Genomic DNA, 22,885 nt, shown 5'->3' on the forward strand with positions numbered 1-22,885 from the left:
ACAAGTTTGGATGTTATATTGTTATTTACTATGTATATTACAGAGCAGAACAAAACTGTAGTTTTGGGGAATTTTTCCCCGTTTTCCACCTTTCTGTTGTGTCTTATTACAGTTCTACTTGATTTGCTTTTGTACAAACTGAGGGGGCAGGAGCAAGTCCTTGGGAGGAAGGTGGAGTTGAAAACCATGATTGACAGTTTTCTGGAAGCAACTTTCTAGTTTAGTTATAAGACCCTAGGGACCACTAGACACATCTACAAGAAAGATTATCGAGGTAAGAGCCTAATCTTCCTTTCTTTAGCTGTGCTTTTTTTTAGATTTTTTTTTGTTGTTGTTGTTTTTGTTAATGGAGCATTTAAATTTTTTTTCCTCAGAAATTGACCAGAACAAAGATCGTATGTTGGAGATCCTTGAAGGGAAAGGACTTAGTTTCTTGTTTCCACTTATGAAACTGGAGAAAGAACTGCTGAAACAAATAATGTTAGATCCATCCCCTCAAACAATCTATAAGTGGATTAAAGACAACATTTCACCTAAGCTTCATGTAGATAAGGGATTTGTCAATATTTTGATGACCAGGTGAGACATTTTAATCTGCCTTAACTGCATGAATGTGACAAATTTTTAAATTATTTTTAGACTACTCAATATTTTGTACACTTCATGTAAAATGAAAATGAATAAAGAATTATAAAAAAAAAAAATTTATTTTTAGACTGTTCTTTTTTTTTTTTTTTAATTGTTTCTGACAATACTGATTCGACAATCTGCATGTTTGTATGTGTGCATTTTCTGAATTAATTTAAAACAAATTATTCTTGAGCTCCCCTGGTTTTTATTCTCAGACCCAGCTTCTGTTCCCAGGACTGGCTGGAAATGCTTCAGGCGGGGCTTACAGCCTTTAGCCTGCAAGAGTCACAGCTATTGCACAGTGGTAATGTCTATTGTGCAGGCTCAGGGTATAGTTATATTATCCTGAAAGAGCCTCCTATATGGCCTGGGGGTTATGTATTGATGATCATAAAATAAGAGAAATTTGAGTGATCGAGAATGAAGACTCGTGGCATTATAACCCAATTTATAGGCTTGTTCTAACCCAGGGGTAGGCAATTCCAGTCCTCGAGAGCCACAGGCAGGTCAGGTTTTCAGGATATCCACAATGAATATGTATGAGAAGGATTTGCATGCACTGTCTCCTTGAGATACAAATCTATAAGAACATAAGCAGTGCCTCCGTCGGGTCAGACCATAGGTCCATCACGCCCAGCAGTCCGCTCCCGCGGCGGCCCAAACAGGTCATGACCTGTCTAAATCACCAGAAGGGGCCCCCATGCCACCTTGGTTTCCCGATGAGTCTTATCTTCCCATCGAAGTCCTAGCCCTCCGGTCTTGCACATGCACGACCTGGTTGGGTTTCTATACTTTCTCAGTATCCTAGTATCCCACGATCCCTTTATCCCCCAGGAATCTGTCCAGTCTCTGTTTGAATCCCTGTACCGTACTCTGCCCGATCACTTCCTCCGGTAGCGCATTCCAAGTGTCCACGACCCTTTGGGTGAAGAAAAACTTCCTTGCATTTGTTTTGAACCTATCTCCCTTCAGTTTCTCCGAATGCCCCCTCGTACCTGTTGTCCCCTTCAGTCTGAAGAATCTGTCCCTATCCACCCTCTCTATGCCCCTCATGATCTTGAAGGTCTCTATCATATCACCCCTGAGCCTCCTTTTTTCCAGAGAGAAGAGCCCCAGCCTGTCCAACCTCTCGGCGTATGGGCAGTGTTCCAGCCTTCTTACCAGTTTCGTTGCTCTCCTTTGGACTCTCTCAAGTACCGCCATGTCTTTCTTGAGGTACGGCGACCAATATTGAACGCAGTATTCCAGATGAGGACGCACCATCGATCGATACAATGGCATGATGACTTCCCACGTCCTGGTTGTTATGCCCCTCTTTATGATGCCCAGCATCCTGTTGGCTTTTTTCGAGGCCGCTGCGCACTGTGCAGATGGCTTCAGTGATGCATCCACCAGCACACCCAAGTCTCTCTCAAGACTGCTTTCTCCCAACAATGCCCCCCCCATTTTGTAGTTGAACAACGGGTTTTTTTCCCCTATATGCATGACCTTGCATTTTTTCACGTTAAAGCGCATTTGCCATTTGTTTGCCCAGTCTTCCAGCTTGTCTAGGTCCCTTTGCAGGTCCTCACACTCCTCCCTGGAGCTAACTCTGCCGCACAGTTTGGTATCGTCTGCAAATTTTATAACCTCGCACTATCTCCTGCTTATTTATTGTGGATATCCTGAAAACCTGACTTGCCTATGGCTTTTGAGGATCAGAATTGCCTACCCTTGTTCTTACCAAACAGGAAGCTCATAAGGAACAAGACTGCTAGTTTTAAAAGAAAATCTATTAAATTTATTTGCTGTGTAAGTCATTTGTAAATGCCTGTCTAAATGTGGTGGCACTTCTGAATGTGTTTGTGTTGATTTCTAGTATGCTATTTTGCTACTTTAAAATCTTGGTCTCACATGAAGTTAAATGTCAAACATGATGCTCCCCTCTCCTTCCATCCTTCATAATGAAATACTTAACTAACTTTCCAGTGCAATAGGTGAGACATTCTAGAGACCATAGGATTATTTCCCACTACTCACATGGTTTGCAGAAGAAATCAATTACAGGTTTTTCACTCCACCTCTAATCAGTGTTCCCTCTAAGCGGGCGGGTGTTGTGAGCAAACTTTTTTCACTGTGAGCTAAAAATATCGGGCGCCAGCAAGTTATGAGCCAAATAAATATGTTGCTTTCTACCACAGAACTTCCTTACGTTTGTATGGAATCTATCCCCTTTCAACTTTAGAGAGTGCCCTCTCGTTCTCCCTGCCTTAGCTACTAAGTCTATTCTCTTCAGTACCTTGAATGTTTCTATCATGTCCCCTCTCAATCTCCTCTGCTCAAGGGAGAAGAGGCCCAGTTTCTCTAATCTTTCGCTGTACGGCAACTCCTCCAGCCCCTTAACCATTTTAGTTGCTCTTCTCTGGATCCTTTCGAGTAGTACCGTGTCCTTCTTAAAGTACCAGTGCTGGACGCAGTACTCCAGGTGAGGGCGTACCATGGCCCGGTACAGCAGCATGATAACCTTCTCTGTCTCTTCAGTCCAGCATCTGCCCCTTCCATTCACTGTCTGTCTTTCCCTGCCATCTCTCCTCCTGCCCCCCCCACCCCCCAATTTGGTCTAGCATCCATCATCTTCCTTCTGTTCCCCTCATGGTCTGGCATCTCTATCCTTCCCTCCCCCCTGTGGTTTTTAGCATATCTCTCTTCTCATTTCCTCCACTCAGATCTGATCATTCTCTGCTCTCTCTTCCCTTTTCTTCTCTGGTCTTCCTTCTCTATTTTCTGCCTCCATCTAAATTAAATTCTTTCTTACTATTTAGTCCCGTTTCCCTCTTTTCACTGTGTCTACACACAGCTTGTCACCCCTTTCCCTCACCCCTCCATTATCTTACTATTTTCTTCCCCCTTTATTTATCTCCTCCTTCCATCCAGTATGTGTTCTTTCCCCACTTCCATTCAGCATCTGCTCTCCCTTCTCAACTGACATCCATCTGCCTTCTGCTCTCTCTCCCTTCTTCTCACTTCCATCATCTGTCCCCTTCTCTCTCTCTCTCATCTCCTCCATTCCATCATCTGCCCCTTCTCTCTCTCTCTCTCTCTCCCCCCCCCCAACTTCCATCATCTGCCCCCCTTCCCCTCACCTTTGTGGGTCACTTTCTTTCCCCTGAGGGTGGCTCATGTCACAGGGGAAGCTTTGGCCGAGCAGAACCGCTTGATTGACAGTGGAACTTACTTGATTGATGTCGATGCTGGGGCCCGTTGCCGTTTGAAGGAAAAAAAAAAAGGTGGAAAAAAGGAACCTGTAAAGGCGAGAGGAAGGGAAACCTCCAGGACAGCTGCTTTTTGCCCTCCTTCAGCGGCCCAAGAGTTCAGACCAGCAGCGGCAGCTCTGTATGCTTTTAACTTCGGCACAGAGCTGCCCCTAATCAATAGTTTAGCGCGGTTTCATGAGGCAGCCTCGGGGCCTTTGATAGCCGGCCCGCTTCGATGATGCGATGTTGGCCGGCCTAGCAAAGGCCCCGAGGCTGCCTTATGAAACCGCGCTAAACTATTGATTAGGGGCAGCTCTGTGCCGAAGTTAAAAGCATACACAGCTGCCGCTGCTGGTCTGGAGGTGCGGAGACAAGGCAGGAGGCAAACGCGGTGGAAGGCAGGAGTCCCGGCGAAGGCAGGAGTCCCGGCACAGCGACTGCAACAGGAAGTTGCAAGTCAGCTGACGCCGGCCTTTCGTTGCGGCGGGGACCGAATCCTTCGCGGACCGGCAAGATTTTGTTTGCGGACCGGCGGTTGAAGAACTGTGCTCTACACTGTGTGCGCTGTGACGAGAAACTTGTGCGCTGCGAGGTAATATTTTGTGCGCCAGCGCAGCTTAGCGGGAACACTGCCTCTAATGTACTTCACAGGCTAGTTTAGCGCCCTCTAGCAGTCTTCTGCACACATGGCTGCAGCAGTGTAGATTCTATTCTCCCCATTTTATTATTTTAATTTGACATAAGTTTGTCCCTTTTCCGGGTATTTTCGCGTTTGAAATTAATTTGAAGCTCTGCTTGTTTGAGAATTCACAGACTTCATTCTGTAGCTGTTAGCCAGTCTGCTTAGTCTTTCTTGGAGTTCAGGGCTGTCCCTGACCTAGTCTCACTCCATGTTAAGGGGGGGGGGGGGTTTGAGCACAGACTGTAGCGCGCTTGGGCTCAGCGGTGTTTCGCAGCACGCTGGCTGTATTTTTGCTCCTCCACCCATCCAGGTGCACATCCGATGGTCCGCAGGGGTGGAGGCATAGTCAGACAGGGCAGTTTGACTAGCTGCCCGAAGATCATCAGCTTGAAGGATGAATTTCCAACAGTTTGGCAATGAATTCTAAACTGGCCATTGAAAAGGCTGGGAGCAGATGCAGGCTGTCTGTGTCCAGTAACTGTGAGTAAAGTGGAGCTGACAAGCTCCAAAATCGATCTTTTAAAAGTTAATTTCGAGGGGTTTTGAAGGCTTCCTTGTGATCCTCTGTTCCTCCAACTGAAATATGTTTTTGTAATTTTTAAAGTTTGAGAAATGTCATTTTTGGCGCATTTATGAAGCAAATTCTGGTCTGTCGGCCATTTTGAATTTTTAACGATCTCTCTTTTTCAACTTTTCCTTGCTTCTGCAAAATTTGAAACTTTGTCAGGAAAGCTTCTGGAATGAGTCCTTAGGGTCTCCTTGTGTGGATTCACACTAAATTTGGGAAAAAATTGCCACATTTAGAGCATTTTGCACCATGTGGCATGGTAAAGGGGGGGAGGGGAGGCAGTAACTACTGGTTCAACCTCCCCTTCACAGAAGCAGATGATTACACGCTCAGCTAGCCCATTGAGGTGGCCGCTTTTATTTTTGGGGCTTAGTTCTGCGGCTTTGTCCGCTGCGAGACAGATTCTCTGCAGCCTAAGAAGCGCAAGTATGAATCATCTAAGGGTGCCTCTATGCCCTAGGGTCCAGCTGCTGGGTGCTTTTATGTTTCCCCCTGCTATGTATCTCAGCAGCTGTATAGCCTCGGGGTGGGGTCTCTGCACCTCCAACTGTTCATCCTTCCCACACTGTATCCGGGGTCCCAGTGGCTGCTTTGGACCTACCTGATCCTTTTTTTGGACAGTGCTGCACTTCCCGGATTTGGGAATCTACATGTAGACTTGATTGCTAGATCCGCTGATCCCTTTGGGGCGATTGTCAAGCGCTTGTTTAAGTTTGAGACACTACCAGAGTTGAGCGTGAATTCCAGCCCGCTCCTCATTTTTTTTTACTTTTTCTTCCTAGCGCTGCAACATTTGTTCGCACTCTGCGACTTTTCCTGGCTTCTGGATATATGAGTTCATAGTTCTCGAAGAGTTGACTAGTCTAGAGGGTCATTTATGGAAAGCTCAGGCTATGCCGAGCTTGCATCCTCGGGCACAGGAGTGTCCCCGGCTTTGTGTCAGTCCAAGGGAGTTTCCCTGATGGCTCAGCTGACCCGATGCAACTCTCTCCCCAGTGTTGTGACAGTTGTGTTGAAAGCTATGCAAGACAGCCAGGTGGATGAGGTTCTCTGGAAAAGTTTTGAACGAGCTATTTAGCCATGGAGCTGAGTGAGGTACCTATGTGTCTTGTTTCATGCACCTGTCTAGCTCAGCCACAAATGCCTTTTCCTCAGCTTTGTGGGCTGGGATGGCTTCTGTGACCTTTTGAAGGTGCTGGCAAGGGTGTTAGTGAATTATATTCCGGCCCACTGAATGCTCTGGGTTCGGCAGTGATCTGGTAATTTCTCCTATGAGGCAACTCTGGCACAACTACCTTTTCAGGGTTGACCTCTTGTCTTCGGTAATCGATCGTCACCCGAAGACCTGGCAGGATAGTAGAGCACAGCCCAAGGGTGCTGGTCATCCTCCCTTGAGTGGTTCCTGACAATATTTTCTTAACCACAGGCAATATTTTTCATCCTCTCTGCTGAGATTTTCTCGGTTTCAGGCTGCAGGCATGCTTTGTTTACCACCGCTCTTCCTGCCTGACCTGCCTGTACAACCCAATGATGTTAGGGGGCCGAGGGCCCCCCTGTGGATAGGAGGTTTGGTCCTTGCATTTTCGGCCGGTTAGACTTAACATTATTAAAATCCAGTGGGTCATGGAATTTATTCAGTTGAGCTGCAAGCTAGTTTTCCCAGCCTCTCTGACTAGTTCTTGTCTTCTTCTGTCGGGAGCTTTCTCTAGGCTGCTGTTCAGCGTTTGTTAGCTATTCAAGCAATATGGCTGGTGCCAAGCTAACTTTTGGGTTTACACAGATACTCTGTTTATTTTATTGTTCCTAAGACAGGATAAAAATTTTGCAGACAGATTCTGATTCTGCAGCACTTCCATCTGGCTCTTACGCTTTTTCGGTTCTGTATGAAGACCCTGTGGTGGGTATTTCCAGCAAGGGCTCCGGGGGAATTTCTGGCCTACCTGGATCTTACAGAGGCAAATTTGCACATTCCCATTTTTCCAGATTAATAATAACAATAACAGTTTATATACCGCAATACCGTTAAGTTCTATGCGGTTTACAAAAGATTAGTGGAGTACAAGTTGAATTGACGTACAAGTTGAGTTAACTTAAGGGATGTAGGAACAATGGGGAGAAAGGGCAAGAGAGGGGAAAGAGGGAAGTGGGTCAGCTGTCTAGGTATTTCAGGAATAGGTGAGTTTTGAGGCGTTTCCTGAATATCTCATAAGTGGTGGACAATAGGAGTTGTTCTAGGTCTTTACCCCATAAAGCCGCCTGATGTGAGAGAAGATGCTCATGGTGTTTTTTTAGTTTGCATCCTCTAACCGGGGGAGAAACAAAGTGCAAGTGGGAGATTCTCTTGTGTTTGTTGGCTGAGAAGGAGAATAGGTCAGTGATGTATTTAGGGGTTAGACCGTAGAAAACGTTAAAACAGAGGCAGGCATTCAAGATGGCGATGAGAGCGGACGCCTGAGAGTGAGGCTCCCTCTCTTGTTCTCGGCCGGCGTTGCTATCTCTGTTGAACTAGCAGTTCTCTTACCTCAACATGGGTAAGAGGAAAGGAGCCCTCCGTGGCAACCCTCCAGCGGCGGTAGCGGCACCGCGTCTGGTGCAGAGCACAATTGAGGAGGCTTTGGCCCGATCGGGCGAATCAGCGGTGGCTACTTCAGGGGTGAGCCCGAATTCGTCGGGCGAACTCAGCCAGCAGCTTCGGGCGATGTTAAGCCCGGAACAGAGGCATCCACCCCCACAACCTGGAAGCAGTGCAGTACTGGGAGTTCCTGATGCATCATGGACCCGGGAGGAGTCTTTGATCCTCAGTGAAGGAGGGCTGGTAACTCCAAGTTCATCTGGAGCCGAAGAAGAAGCTGCAGTACACCGACAGCTTATCCACACTGCAGGAGAGGAGAGAGGAGCTTCGGGAGGAAGTAAGATCACTTTTGGGGTGTTGGAGAAGCCTAAGGTAATTGATATGGAGGCTTTATGGCAGGCTATTTCAGTTATGGACGCTAACCTCAAAATGTCTTTTTCCACTTTAAATACTGACTATGGGACTATCCACTCTAAAGTGGAGCAACAGGGTTTGGTCCTTAAAGATTTAAATGAGAAAATAGAAAAACAGGAGTCAAGAATTTGTGGAATGGAAACATTGGACTTGGAATTAGTAAAAGAAAGAACATTTATTGCTAGAAAAATGGAAAGTTTCGAGAACCAATTAAGGAAAAATAACTTGAGACTCCTAAATTTTCCAAAATGTCCCTTAATTTCACCAATGGAGATGGCAAGAAAGTATTTCAAGGAAATTTTGCTTATTCCTATTGAAAGTTTGCCACCTATCGTTAGAGCTAATTATTTTCAAATCAAGAGGCCTGTGGAAATTTCCACTCCTAATGAGATTCAAGGGACTAACAATGAAAATATGAACTTAACAACTTTTCTGGAAAACTCCTTGGAGGTTATAACGGAAAGGAAAACCCTGTTAATAACTCTCGCTTTGGAAAGTGATAGAGAATATATATTGCGTTTATATTTTCGTCATATCAATGATCAGTTTTTAGGTTCTAATGTTCGAATATTTCCTGATATGTCTTTAAGATCCCAGAGGCGTAGGAAAGAATTCTTGGCATTAAGGCCAAGAGTCCTTGCCTTGGGGGCAAATTTTCTATTGAAATTTCCTGTAAAATGCTTTGTCTCTTATCAGAACAAGAATTACTTGTTTTTTGAACCTAAACAACTAATAGGATTTATAGAATCCAAAGAGCAAGTAGTGCCTATGACTGAGAATGTATAACCTGCCATGAATGGCTGTAGCACCGCAGATAATTGCCGCTTTCTAGGTTGGATAAGATTGTTTCTATTGTTAATTTTCTTTGCTAAGAATCTCTTTTAAAAGATTGTGGACTAAATATATTGGAAGTATAAATGAATAACCAAAACACTGATTTAAGTGGAATTGGTTTATAAGTTTTCTTTTTAATAATTTATGTTAATCTGAAATACAAGTAATGTATTGCTTGTTTGTATTGATAAAATTGAATAAACAAATAAAATTAAAAAAAAAAAAAACAGAGGCAGGCGAACTTAAACTTTACACGAGCTTCCATCGGCAGCCAGTGTAGCTGTTTGAAGTATGGCGTCACGTGATCGAACTTCTTTAGACCGAAGATTAGTCTGACCGCAGTGTTTTGCATTAGTTGTAATCGTCGCATATTCTTTTGGGGGATTGCTAAGTAGGTGATGTTACAGTAGTCGAGTTGACTTAATACGAGGGATTGTACCAAGATTCTGAAGGCAGAGTTATCAAAGTATGCTTTACTGGATTTAAGTTTCCAGAGGGTGAAAAAACTCTTTTTGATTAGGGAGTCCACCTGATCTTTCATGGTGAGGCATTGGTCCAGAGTTACACCCAGTATTTTAATGGTGGGCTGTATGGGGTAGTTATGTTTGTTGATGTCTAGTGGGGTTTTGGTGTCAAGAGGGCGCGGTGAAGCGACAAAGAATTTTGTCTTCTCAGTATTGAGCTTGAGTTTGAAGTCTGTCATCCAATGTTCCATCAAGTTTATGGCTTCTGATGCTTTTGGAATTGTTTCCGAGATGGAGTTGGCAAATGGGATAATAATTGTGAAGTCATCAGCGTAACTGAATAATTTTATCCCCAGCTGGGTTAATTGAATGCTCAGTGAGGTCATGTAGATATTGAAAAGCAGAGGGGATAGTGGGGAGTCGCCGCCGCCGCCCAATTTACGCTGGATGGGTTGCTCCAGGTGTTGGAGAGATCATTGTTGAAGCGAACCTGATAGGTTCGGGACGAAAGGAAACCATGAAACCAGTTTAGCACTTCGCCTCTGATGCCAATAGCGTCTAGACACTGTAGCAAATTCGCATGGTCTACAAGGTCAAAGGCAGAGCTCATGTCAAATTGCTGCAAATTTCTGCGGTTTCATATGCTGGATCAGCTTTGTCAGTTTTCAGCCCTGTCTTTTGGGCTGGCGACCGCACCCACAGTGACGGTGGTAGTAGTGTGAGGTGGGTGGAGTGACAAGCTTACCCTTATCTGGCCACCTGGTGGCTCAGAGTGCCCCCAGGAAAAAGAGGTGCACTATGGTAGCTTGGTGTACTGGAATCCTTGGATTTAATGGTCAACTTACAAAAAAAAAGCCCATACAGTCGCTGAAATAGTCAATACGGCAGCAGGCCATATTTACTTGTCCGAGTCTCGAAAATAGAAGCTCTGGGTACAGATTTCTGAGATACTGAAAGTGGAGGCCCCTTCGGTGTGAGACGTCCTACAGTTTGTGGGTTCCAGGATTACCAGGCTGGACATGGTTTCCTGGACAAACACATGCATGCATTCTCTTCAGAATGCTTTCCTTTCTCACTGGGCCTTCCACTGAAATGTCATAGAGCTGAGTCTGTGATGGACTCTAGAGGCCAGAGTGTGTATGACTTAGTGGCTTCATCTTCAATCACTCTGCCAGAACATTCCATTAAGCCTTGTCTCCTGGATTGAAGTAACCATGGTTGCCAGCCTTTGTGGCTGGGAAAGGCTCACTATGGTCATTGTCATTTTCAGGACTGTTGGACTCCTGTTACCACAGAAGTAGTCGATCATTGATGGTAGTAGTCTCTGTTAATCATCAGAGAGGAGCCAGGAATTCTCTCTTGGCTCAGGAGGCTTCACTACTTTTCCTTTGGGTGGAAATTCTCCTGGCGCTGACGGCGGCACATGAAGCCGCGGTTGCCAACATTCCAGCAGACTTCCTCAGCCGTTAGTCTAAAGTTCCGGGCAAGTGGTCCCTAGCGCAGTAGGCATTTTGGGCGCTTGTGAGCAGCCCTGCCTTGCCTTTGTGGCACCAAACAAGATAGTTCTACACTTCTTCAGTCGCAGATCCGGCTCAGAAGTGGAAGAATTGATGCTCTTGAGCAACTATGGCCTCCAGAGGTTCTTCTCTCCGTTTGTCTGCCTTGACCGCAGTTCAGCCGGGTCCTTCAGAGGATTGCAACTCACCCCAGTTGCGTCATTCTGGTGGCACCTAATTTGCATTGAAGACCGTGGTGCGTGGCTCTGATGCGGCTGTGAGTGGCATTCAATCTCTGCCTGAGTGTCTTTTCTGACCATTTTCACTAGGCCTGGTTGTCATGAAAGATCTGGGTCGTTTTGCCCATACCGCTTTGCTCTTGAGCCTGCGACTTTAACTTTTTTTTTTTTTTTTAAAGACAACTATCAAGGCAATTCAGAGCTTTGTCATAGCTAAAGCTTCTTAGGAGGCGTAGAAGACCTTTAGATCACTGGAGTGACCAAGAACAGGTGGACCCTTATTCAATTTAGATGTCGTGGGTCCTTGCTTTCTCCAAGTGCGTCTGGATACAGGCCTCATGGTGGCGTCTCTGCGGATCCGGGGGCCAGTCTGTCCGGTTCTAGATACCAGGATTGGTAGTTCTCTTTGGAGTTGCATCTGGATGTTGCTCGGCTTTGCAAAATATTTTCCTGTCTGGCTGCCTGTTATGAATCCATTCCCAGTCTGGGACTTTAATGTAGTGCAATCTGGCTTTGCCAGGTCTCCTTTTGATCCACTGAGAGATGCTTTTCTCCGGGATTTCTCTCCAGGCTGTTTGTTTTTTCTAGTCGCTCTCTCTTGGAATCGTAGAGTTTCCAGATGGCAGGGATTATCATGTCCACATCCTTTGCTCCGAGTTCCTGAGAGTGGACAATTCCTTCTTTCTTTTTTGCTGAAGGTGGTTTTGGTTTTCCATGTTCATCTAGAAGTGTTTTTCCCAGTTCAGCTAACAGGTTCCAATCTCAGGTTCGTCTGCTACATTACTTGGATGGGTGCAGGGTGCTACTGCATTATTGGTAAGGCTCTTATGAGTTTCGCTTTCTGACCACTTGTGGCTCATTTGATTCTGTGGGGTTCTCCCACTTCTAAGGCTACAATCTCTAGTTGGATCCGTAGAGCCATTTAGTCAGCTTACATTCTTGCAGGGTAAATATCTCCTATTTATGTTAAGGTGCTTTCTGACAGGTGTGTAGCAGTCTCATGGACGGAAACTAGATCTGTTTCTCATGAGGAGATTGTGAGGCGGCGACGTGATCTTCTTTTCACATGTTTGCCAATTTTGGCAGAGTGGATGTTGCTGCCAGACAGGACTCTGCCATTTGGGTCCTCTGGTCTTGAGGGTTGGCACAGCAAGCCCACCCTAACTTTCTTGGGGGACTGCTTTTGTGCATACCTATGGTCTAGAATGTCTCACCTATTGCACTAGAAAAGGAGATTATGTACTTACCCTGGTAAGATCTTTTCCAGTACATAGGTGAGACATTCCAGACACCCACCCTGTCCTTGCTGTGCCTGTTTCAGATTTGTCTCCTTCTGCTTATTCAATCTGTTTTTTGGAGACTGGTCAACCCTTTGGGGTTAACTGGAATTTGTACATATGTATAACCTTTTTTGGGAGTAGTTCTAAACTCCTTTAATGCCTCTGTTGGAGGTTAATGGTACTGTGTAGTTGTTTGAACAGAACAATAGTTGAGTCTGTCATTATAGGTGCCTCTACTTCACAGAAAAGTGTGTCTGTATGCTTGGGTATTGGCAGGCGCTAAACTAACCTGTGAAGTACACTAGAGGCAGAGTGAAAAACTTGAAATGGATTTCTTCTGCAGACTATGCGAGTAGTGGGAAATAATCCTGTGGTCTAGAATGCCTCACCTATCTAAAAGATCTTACCAATGTAAGTACATAATCTCTTTTTATCAGTCTTGCTAGACCAGTTAAAACAAATTGGTTATCCCCTACCGAGAGAAGGAAGACAGGAAAAGAAGTCAGCTCTGAGCTTTTTTTAAAAAATATTTCCTTTATTTGGAGGGGGGGGAGGGTGATGCTATCTTCAGCTCCTTCATACCATATATTTGGAAAGAGAGTAAAATACTGATGTGGCCTGGTGCAGCAGCTGAGCAGGTCTAGTGGAGCATAGACAATCTGAGGATTGCTCTGGGCAGCAGTACTTTTGGGAATCATTTCACTTCCCTTCCTGGGAGCAGGCTCTGTGTTTGAGTTTTCATGCCAGTGGGTCAATGTCTGATGGCACTTAATGTCAGCACTATCCTTTGAGAAACAGAGATGCAGTAATTTGACAGTTTCACTGTTTACTAATTTCCAAATAACTTCTGTATTCAGCTTTTTACAGTATATTTCTAATGAGGTATGCCCATCTGAAGAAACTGATCTTTCAGCTGCTCCTTCCAAAGAGCAACTAGAACAGGAGAAACAACTGCTTCTCTCTTTTAAGCCAGTAATGCAGAAGTTCCTACATGACCATGTTGATCTACAAGTTAGTGCTCTGTATGCACTTCAGGTGCACTGCCACAACAAGAACTTTCCAAAAGGTGAGACTAGCAGCTGAGATATAGTTGAACCTTTTCTGAACTATTTATTATGTGGGACAGAAAAACAGACTTAATTCTAAAATGTTAAATTTCAGTGCCATCTTCTCTAGACCCACCACTATTCTGATGTATATACCAGAACTTTCTGGTGGTCTCACAGTAAGGTTTTCAATCTATCCATAGTCTGAAGCACAATTGGATGTGGTTTCACGTGAATATTTAAATTGAGGAAGTACTATTACATGTGAATTAATAGTCTTATAGCCCTAGGCAGGAATAATTTATGGAAAGAGTGGTGGATGTGTAGCACATCTTCCCAGTGGAGGTCCTTGAGATGAAGACTATCTGAATTCAAGAAAATGTGGGAGAGGAAGATAGTATGGTTGGGCAGACTAGATAGGTCATATGGTCTTTGAGGACAAGCAGGCATAATAATCTTACATGTGGGTGATGTCCATAGAACCCAGTATGGACACTTCCAAGTGCACTGTCATACTATGTGTGTGCTGATGCCGGCTCATGGTACCATCAGTTTTTCATTTTCCGTGGAGCTGAGTTGTCTTCAGTGTTCTCTTAAGTGCATTTGTTTAACCCTTATTTTGTACCTTCCTATACTTACTTTCCATTATTTTCCTCATAGTTCATTGTTTTCTTGAGCTCTCCAGGCCATTCAGTCCTTTGACTTTGTGTTGGCTGTTTCCAACTCCATGTCAGAGGGTGCCGAGTGGCTTTAAGAAATGTCCTTGATGTAATAGGACTATTTCAGGCTGTGTGACCCTTATAATTGGTGTATCCAGTGTCTGGGTTCTGAACATCAGGACATTAGCTGTGTCCTCTTTCTTATGCAAAAAGAGGTCACTCAAAACACAAAAACTTCAGTTCAAAAAATCTTTTTGGAACCATGCCAGCATAGCCTTGGAGCATGGTGGAAGACTCGGAACCTGTGCCTTGAGCATTGGGGGATGCGTCACATAAGAAAGCTAGAAATCACAAACATTTTTAACATAACATAAGAATTGCTATCAAGCCCAGTATCCTGTTTCCAACAGTGGCCAACCCAAGTCCCAAGTACTTAGCTAGATCCTAAGTAGTAAAACAAATTTTATGCTGCTTAAACTAGGAATAAGTAGTGGATTTCCCCAAGCCATTTCAATAACGGCCTATGGACTTCTCTTTTAGGAAATTAGCCAAACCTTTTTTTAAACCCTGCAAAGCTAACTGATTTCATCACATTCTCCGGCAATGAATTCCAGAGTTTAATTACACGTTGTGTGGAAAAAATATTTTCTCCGGTTTGTTTTAAATCTACTACTTAGCTTCATTGTATCTCTCATAGTCCTAGTATTTTTGGAAAAAGTAAACAAGCGATTCACATCTACCCTTTCCACTCCTTGTTATTTTATAGACCTCTATCATATCACCTCTGAGCCGTCTCTTCTCCAAGTTGAAGAGCCCAAGCTTCTTTAGCCTTATAGGGAAGTCGACCCATCTCTTTTATTATTTTTGTCACCCTTCTGTGTACCTTTTTAATTCTGCTATATCTTTTTTGAGATATGGCGACCAGTGTTTGAGGTACAGCTGTACCATAGAACGATACATGGGCATTATAACATTTTCATCTTTGTTTTCCATTCCCTTCCTGATAATTCCTAACATTCTGTTTGCTTTCTTAGCAGCTGCCGCACATTGAGCTGAGGTTTTCAACGTATCCTCAACAATGACACCTAGATTATTTTCCTGGGCAGTGAGTGACTCCTAACACAGAACCTAGCATAACATACTGTAGCTATAGTTTGGGTTCCTCTTTCCCACATGCATCACTTTGCACTTGCTCACATTAAACGTCAGCGGCCATTTTAATGCCCAGTCTCACAAGGTCCTCTTGCAATTTTACAACTTTAAACAACTTTGTGTCATCAGCAAATTTAATTCTCACTAGTTATTCCCATCTAGATCATTGATAAATATGTTAAAAAGCAGCAGTCCCAGCACAGACCCCTGGGGAACCCCCACTATTTACCCTTCTCCATTGAGAATATTGACAATTTAAATCCACTCTGTTTTCTGTCTTTCAACCAGTTTTTAATCCATAAAAGGCCATCACCTCCTATCCCATGACTTTCTAATTTCCTCAGAAGTCTTTCATGAGGTACTTTGTCAAATGCATTTTGAAAATCCAAATACACAATATCAACCAGTTCACCTTTATCCACATGTTCATTCACCCCTTCAAAGAAATGCAGTAGATTGGTGAGGCAAGATTTCCCTTGACTAAAACCACATTGGCCTTCTCATTAATCCATTAATTATTAATTCTTCCCCTTCTTTGCATACCACTGTGACCTCCAAATGTCAATGCACCGAGGATTGCTCTCTTAGCCAGATGATGTCTCCTTGTAGGCGTGTCTCAACATTGAAAGATTCCCATGCCCCAAAAAACAGTACAGGAGAATGCTTCCTTGTTGGTGTATCTTCAGCACAGTCTCTCCAGGAGGAGATTTGGGCTATGATCAGACAAGAACTTTCAGGGCTACTGGAGTCAATTTTTAAAGACTTCCTTGCTTACCTCAGCCCAGCCCGAGGATAGATCTGAGCATCAATCAAACAGTCACACACACCTCTGCTTGACGTTGAGCATTAGAATCGACACATGCCAGCTTAATACGTGCATTGTTCATAGAGGAGTTATCTCCTGCCACGTACCTAATCTCCATCTTGATGCACACATTGACGCATAGTTGACACTCCTCTTGATGCACACTCCTGATTTACCTAGCAGAGAGTATTTTGAGAATTCTAACTTGAATAATCTCCAATCATTCAGATGCAGACTTGCAAGAAGACTCCTATGGTATACCGTCTGACCCTTCAACGATGCAAGTCTCCACCAGAAAGTTTATTTTACTGGCTTTGTAAGGCAGATGGGGCAGGCTTTGCCCATCAAAACGGAAACCGAAGAAGAGCTTTGATCTGAACTATTTGAACTTTCTGACTGAGGCACCACCAAACAAATGCATTAAGATTCCTTTGCATATGGTCATGAAGAATATCTTATTTATAAACTTGGGAGAATCCCCTGTCAGTCCAGGTAGCTATCAAAAAGAAACACTATGTATGGAATTCAAATGTCCAGGATTTGACATAACTTTAACTTCAACATTCATTAATTGTGGATCGCAACTTACTATCTTGCACTTCCGTTTCTCCAGGCAGAGGATCTGGGACATTTAACTCTTTTCACAAACACATTTTACAGTCTATGCTCATCAATAGAATTATGGACTACATATTTTACATATCCTTTTATTTTAAATCCTTACTTAAACAACTGTTGGAGTTTGAGGAATTCCTTCCTCCAGACAAACTACAACAATTTTGAAAATTGTCTAAGACCTTGTTGACTATGAGACCTTGTTGACTATGAGAGAGTGTATGAATAGTTTCTGCACAACTCTCTGTCAGATTCTCTCCACTTGAGGGACACCAGGCATAGATCTCTTTACTCCCCCTCCCCCCCCAAAAAAAAAAAAAAAAAAACCTTCAGCAATTCTGCTCCAGACTTTGTACAGCCCATGCATTGGATGTCTTTCACATTCATCAGAGGAACAGATTCCTCTACACATTTCCTATGATACCTCTCATTGGGAAAACTGTACTCAAACTTTACTAAGATTGAGGTACCATAATCCTCATAGCACCTTGTTGGCCACATCAGTTTTGATTCCTGCTCCTCCTATAGCTGTTGTCCAAGAAATTGTGCAAGTTGTAACAGTTTCCAACTCTACTTTCACAGAACGAAGGATACCTCCTTTACTACAAGCCCTGCTTGTTAGCACTAAGATAATGCTTTCTTTCACCAAGAAAGTAAATGCTTTCTGCCTGTCCACTGCAGTATATCCTATCCACTGAAGCAGCTAGAAAACCTTTCACTTTCAGCATTGTTTCTACTTCAAATGTTTGAGATCTCAAACATTTGAAGTGGCAACAATGCTGAAAGTGGAAGGTTTTCTAGCTGCTTCAGTGGATAGGAGTTACTGCAGTGGACAATGTTAATATCTCAGAACAATAGATGGAGGCTTGATAGGACTTTCATAAAAACAGGCAACCAAGCGATGAACAGACAGAGGTTTGTCGTTCAAGGGAGAATGAAATGTACTTGCAAGTGAACCTCTAGCTCTTGTGCCAGATCCTCCCTACCAGCTTTACCTTCCAAAGCAGTTTACAATATACAGATTCTAAATATTACTAAAAAGGGGGTAGAGACATACTTTGCACTCTTCCAAAATTCCTATCCAAGATCCTTTCAGAATTCAACCAATCCATAGTTCTTCCTGTTTTCTTTCCAAAGCCACATTCACATCCTGGAGAGGCAGCACTGCAACCTTAGACTGTAAATGTGCTCTGTCATGCTACCTGAAATTCAGTAAACCTCATAGAGAATTCTCCCAGCTCTTTGCAACTTTTGACTATAACAGAATCAGAGTAACTCAGACTAGGCTGACTCTGCAGGACCTTGTAACAGCTAACAATGGCTAAACTATGGCTGCTTTGATAGCTCATTTCTGCTCTGTATTCATCGAGGATGTTTGCAAAGCTGCCACTCAAACCATACCTTTACTTCTCACTACTATTTAGAAAAAAAAACTGCAGAAAAAAGTCAGTTTGAACAAGCAGTTCTGTAGAAATTTTTTTTTTTTTTCCTGAGAACCAAACTTTCGCTCTAATCCACTTGGGTTTCGCTAGGCAGGCTTATGTTTATATAGCCATGATTCTGGCAGCTTGGGAATCCCACATGAGAATATTATGCTTGTTTGTCCTTGGAGCAAACAAAGATACGTATGTGTAGCAGGTATTCTGAGGACAGCAAGCATATATTCTTACAACCCCACTCACCTCCCCTAATTGGCAGCTTAAGCTTTTTTTATTGAACTGATGGTCCCACGAGTTGACGTCAGGCACCGGCATGCATGTGGCTTGGACAGTCACTTGGTAGTGTCTGTACCAGATTACATGGACGTCGTCACCCATGTGTGAGTGTCTGTTGTGCTCAGAGAATACCTGCTTGCAAGTAAGTTATCTGTTTTAACAAAGGGGTGCTGAAAAATTTAACCCAACCAACTTCCTAAATTCTGAGTTATTTTGCAAAGTACCAATTTGCAGAATCAGAAAGCTGTGTTTTGACATTGTTTCAGATCATTGATTTAACCATGTCAACAAAAAGTGTAGTATTTTCAAGTGTGGAACTCTGAGCTGTCATGAAGTTCCTATTCCTACAGAAAAAAAACTCCAAAAGAAATCCATGAATGTATGATTCAAACAGTGAGTGACAAATGCCCATCATACTCCACAGTGAAGAATTGCACAAACTTTCAGTGTGGAGATTTTGAGTCTGAAGATGCAGCAAGGCCTGGGAGACCTTAAACTGTCAGCTCCTGAAATTGTTGACCTTGTCCATGACCTCATTTTGACAGCTTGTCGAATATTGGCTAAAACAATTGCTGAGATAACTACAAATATCCAGGGAACGTGTGTAGGTTATATAATTCACAAGCAGCTAGGTATGTAGAAGCTGTCGGCCAAGTGGGTGCCTAAATGTTTGAATGCTGATGAGAAACAATGTTGGGTGGACACTTCCAAGTTGATTTTTCCAGCATTTTCAGAGAGCTGGTACTAAAGACTAGTTACAGTTGTTGAAACATGGTTACACCATTATGATCCTGAGACAAAACAGTCTATACAATGGTGGCACTCAGGTTCTCCAAGGCCAGGGAAATTCAAAACTCCAAAGTCAGCAGGAAAGATTATGGCCACAGTGTTTTGGGATCAGGAAGGTGTTGTAATGACTATCGTCCAAGGGGCCCAAACAGTTAATGCAGAATACTACTGTAAATTGCTGTGCCGATTTAAAGGAAGCATTGAAAGAAAAAAGGAGAAGGAAGCTGCAGAAAGGAGTTCTCTTTTTGCAAGATCAATGCATCTGCTCACAAGGCTGGCAAAATGATGGATGTTATGACGCAGTTAGGGTTTCAGTGCATCCTAATCACCAGATCTTGCTCCATCTGACTTTTCTATTCCAGACATCTGAGTATTTAACATACATATAGTAAAGTAGTAGATGACGGCAGATAAAGACTTTTTGAAGGGTTACAGAAACAATGTGCCAAGTGTGTTGAACTTAGGGATGAATATGTGGAAAAACTTGTAATTTTCATGGCTCTATGTTGTTCCCCCTTCCCCTCCTTGATTGGGCTGAGAACTTTTCAGCACTCCCTTATATCTGCCATTATTTTGTATGTTTTCTATGTAAAATAAGGGGAACTTTAAAACAATTACTATATTGAAGAATGTGAATTCTAAGTTTGCTTTTCCTTTTTTTTTTAAACTTATGGGAAATGTTAATTTGACTTTCTTGAATGTAGGCATGTTACTGCGCTTCTTTGTTCATTTTTATGATATGGAAATTATTGAAGAAGAAGCTTTTTTGGCTTGGAAGGAGGACATTACGCAAGAGTTTCCAGGGAAGGGAAAAGCGTTGTTCCAGGTAAACTTATAAAATGGTATTTCTAGAACTGTTTCAGCTTATTCAGGGTTTTTTAGTAAACTACTTCTGTCTTGGATGGTTTGGATAATAGTTGAATATAAGAATTGCCATACTGGGACAGACCAAAAGGTCCCATCAAGCCTGGCATCCTGTTTCCCAGCAGTGGCCAACCCAGGTCCCAAGTATCTAGCTAGATCCCAAGTAGTAAACGGTTTATCCTAGGAATAAGCAGTGGATTTCTCCAAGCCATCTCAATAATGGCCTATGGACTTTTAGGAATTTATGCAAACTTTAAATCCTGATAAGCTAACTGTTTTCTCCACATTCTCTGCCAACAAATTTAATTACACATTGTGTGAAGAAATATTTTCTCTGGTCTGTTTTAGATCTACTACTTAGTAGCTGTATCACTCGCCCCCTAGTCCTAGTATTTTTAGAAAGAGTAAATAAGTGATTCACATCTACCCTCTCCACTCCACTCAGTATTTTATAGACCTCTGTTATATCACCCTTGAGCCGTCTCTTTTCCAAGCTGAAGAGCCCTAGCTGCTTTAGTCTTTCCTCATAGGGAAGTCGTCCCATCCCTTTTATCATTTTTGTCACCCTTCTCTGTACTTTTTTCTAATTCTGCTACATCTTTTTTGAGTTGCAGTGACCAGAATTGCATACTGTATTCAAGGTGTGGCCTTACTAGAGTGATCCAAGAGCATCATAACATGTTCATAAGAAACTGCCGCTGCTTGGTCAGACCAGTGGTCCATCCTACCCAGCAGTCCGCTCACGCGGCGGTCCTCATGTCAAAGACCAGTACTCTAAATGAGTCCAACCTCACCTGCGTATATTCCAGTTTTGCAAGAACTTGTCCAACTTTGTTTTGAAACCTTGAAGTGTGTTTTCCCCTATAACAGATTCCGGAAGAGCGTTCCAGTTTTCCACCACTCTGGGTGAAGAATTTCCTTATGTTTGTACGGAATCTCCCCTTTCAACTTTAGAGAGTGCCCTCTTGTTCTCCCTACCTTGGAAAGGGTGAACAGTCTGTCTTTATCTACTAAGTCTATTCCCTTCAGTATTTTGAACATTTCGAGGGAGAAGAGGCCCAGTTTCTTCAATCTCTCACTATACGGCAACTCCTCCAGCTCCTTAACCATCTTTGTTTTCCATTCCCTTTCTGATAATTCCTCGGGTTTCAACATATCCTCAACTATGACTCTTAGATCCTTTACTGGACAGTGACTCCTAATGTAGAACTCTCTAATTTCCTCATGAGGTACTTTGTCAAATGCCATTTAGCTAGTTGTAAGGCCAGGTTTAATCTTAAATTATTCTGTTTATTGAATATTATTTTTTCTTTATCTACTTATGTTAACCGAATCAAACTCCTTTCAGGAGATGAAACAGTATATAAACTTAATTTTAGATTAGATTAATAAGCTCACCTTTATTCACATGTTCATTCACCCCTTCAAAGAAATGCAGTGGATTGGTAAGGCAAGATTTCCCTTGACTAAATCCATGTTGGCTTTCTCTCCTTAATCCATGCTTATGTATATGTTCTGTCATTTTGTTCTTTTATGGATAATGTAACTAATTCTAACGTTTCATCATTTTAGTCCAACGCAAAGCTAATTGTTATAAAGTCTGGTGTTTTAACTGGTGGGAAATTTTTTAGCTGTAATTTAGGAATGCTTTTTAGATGTTATGTTTAAGTGTATAACTTTATTTGAACTTAATTTTTGTACTGTAATGCCACTTAGGTCTTTGTTCTAAGTATTGATGGAATATAAATAAAATCCTTTGAATTGACAGTGAGCTTTATTTGTAGGTGAATCAGTGGCTTACCTGGCTGGAAACTGCTGAAGAAGAAGAATCTGAGGAAGAAGCCGACTAAAGAACCAGCCAAAGCCTTAAGTTGTGCAAAGATACTGTTGCTATGATGTAACTGCATTTGACCTAACCACTGCGAAAATTCATTCCGCTGTAACTTTCGCAATATTTAAAGCAGAAGCATGTCAGTAGGATTTTTCTTCTGCACAAGGGTTTTTTTTAGTGTAATGTCTTAATCATAGTCTACCATCAAATATTTTAGTGTATCTTTAAATGTTTAGATAAGTGTATTAGCAGCATGCAATAACTACATCATAAGTTTTCAAGCAGAGGCAGTCTATTGCAAGGACCACCTTTGCTGCCAATCCCATAGGCTGTTTTAAGTTAGAAAACTGAATAGCAACACTGAATACTGTAGAAAATGCACTTTGCTCAGTGTAATACTTGAGTTGTCACAATATTTGATTATCCATTTGGTTGTTACAGAAGAACTTTAACTGTAATTGATGGTTGTTGCCGTAATAGTATATTGCCTGTATTTCTACCTCTAGTAATGGGCTTTATGTGCTAGATTTTAATATCCTTGAGCCTGGGCAAGTGCACAAGTCTTTAAAAATAAAAATGGTTTACTTGCACAAAAACTGATCAGTTTTGCGATGAGATGCCCTTGGAAGTGGCTTTGTGGGTGTGAAACAAAATAGTGAGAAACTGAATTAGTCCCTCTATTATAGTATTGAAATTAAGTCTACTTTAATTTATCAAGTCATGTTCATGCCCTGATTTTATATACTTGTATCTATCAATAAACATTGTGATACTTGATTTGTTTCTTGCTTTCCAACCCTTTCACCTTTATGAAATATCACAAATCATAGGTATTGACCCCTTTTCCTCCCCCTTTAAATAAAGTTTAGTTTCAGAGTTCTAACCATTGTAAAGGAAAAACTGGGGAATTGTTTATTTTATATCTATGATCATAAGGTCCCATTCACACTTCCCTCACTCTGCAATTTGAGACAGGTAGTGATTTAAAATTACTGCT

At 42.6% G+C, this 22,885-nt stretch overlaps 1 protein-coding gene across 1 annotated transcript in view; it reads left to right on the forward strand.

Annotated features, from left to right (window-relative positions):
• Positions 1–22,665, forward strand: part of EIF4G2 (eukaryotic translation initiation factor 4 gamma 2) — a 126,049-nt gene extending 103,384 nt beyond the window's left edge. Inside the window, exons 20-23 of the mRNA XM_033928780.1 lie at positions 375–579; positions 13,270–13,478; positions 19,898–20,019; positions 21,842–22,665. Of these exons, the coding sequence (XP_033784671.1) occupies positions 375–579; positions 13,270–13,478; positions 19,898–20,019; positions 21,842–21,907 (602 nt within the window). The 3' untranslated portion in view covers positions 21,908–22,665. The remainder of the gene's footprint in view (positions 1–374; positions 580–13,269; positions 13,479–19,897; positions 20,020–21,841) is intronic.
• Positions 22,666–22,885: the final 220 nt, after the last annotated feature.

The sequence above is a fragment of the Geotrypetes seraphini genome, chromosome 19 (assembly GCF_902459505.1).
Source record: "Geotrypetes seraphini chromosome 19, aGeoSer1.1, whole genome shotgun sequence".
Classification (NCBI taxonomy): domain Eukaryota; kingdom Metazoa; phylum Chordata; class Amphibia; order Gymnophiona; family Dermophiidae; genus Geotrypetes; species Geotrypetes seraphini.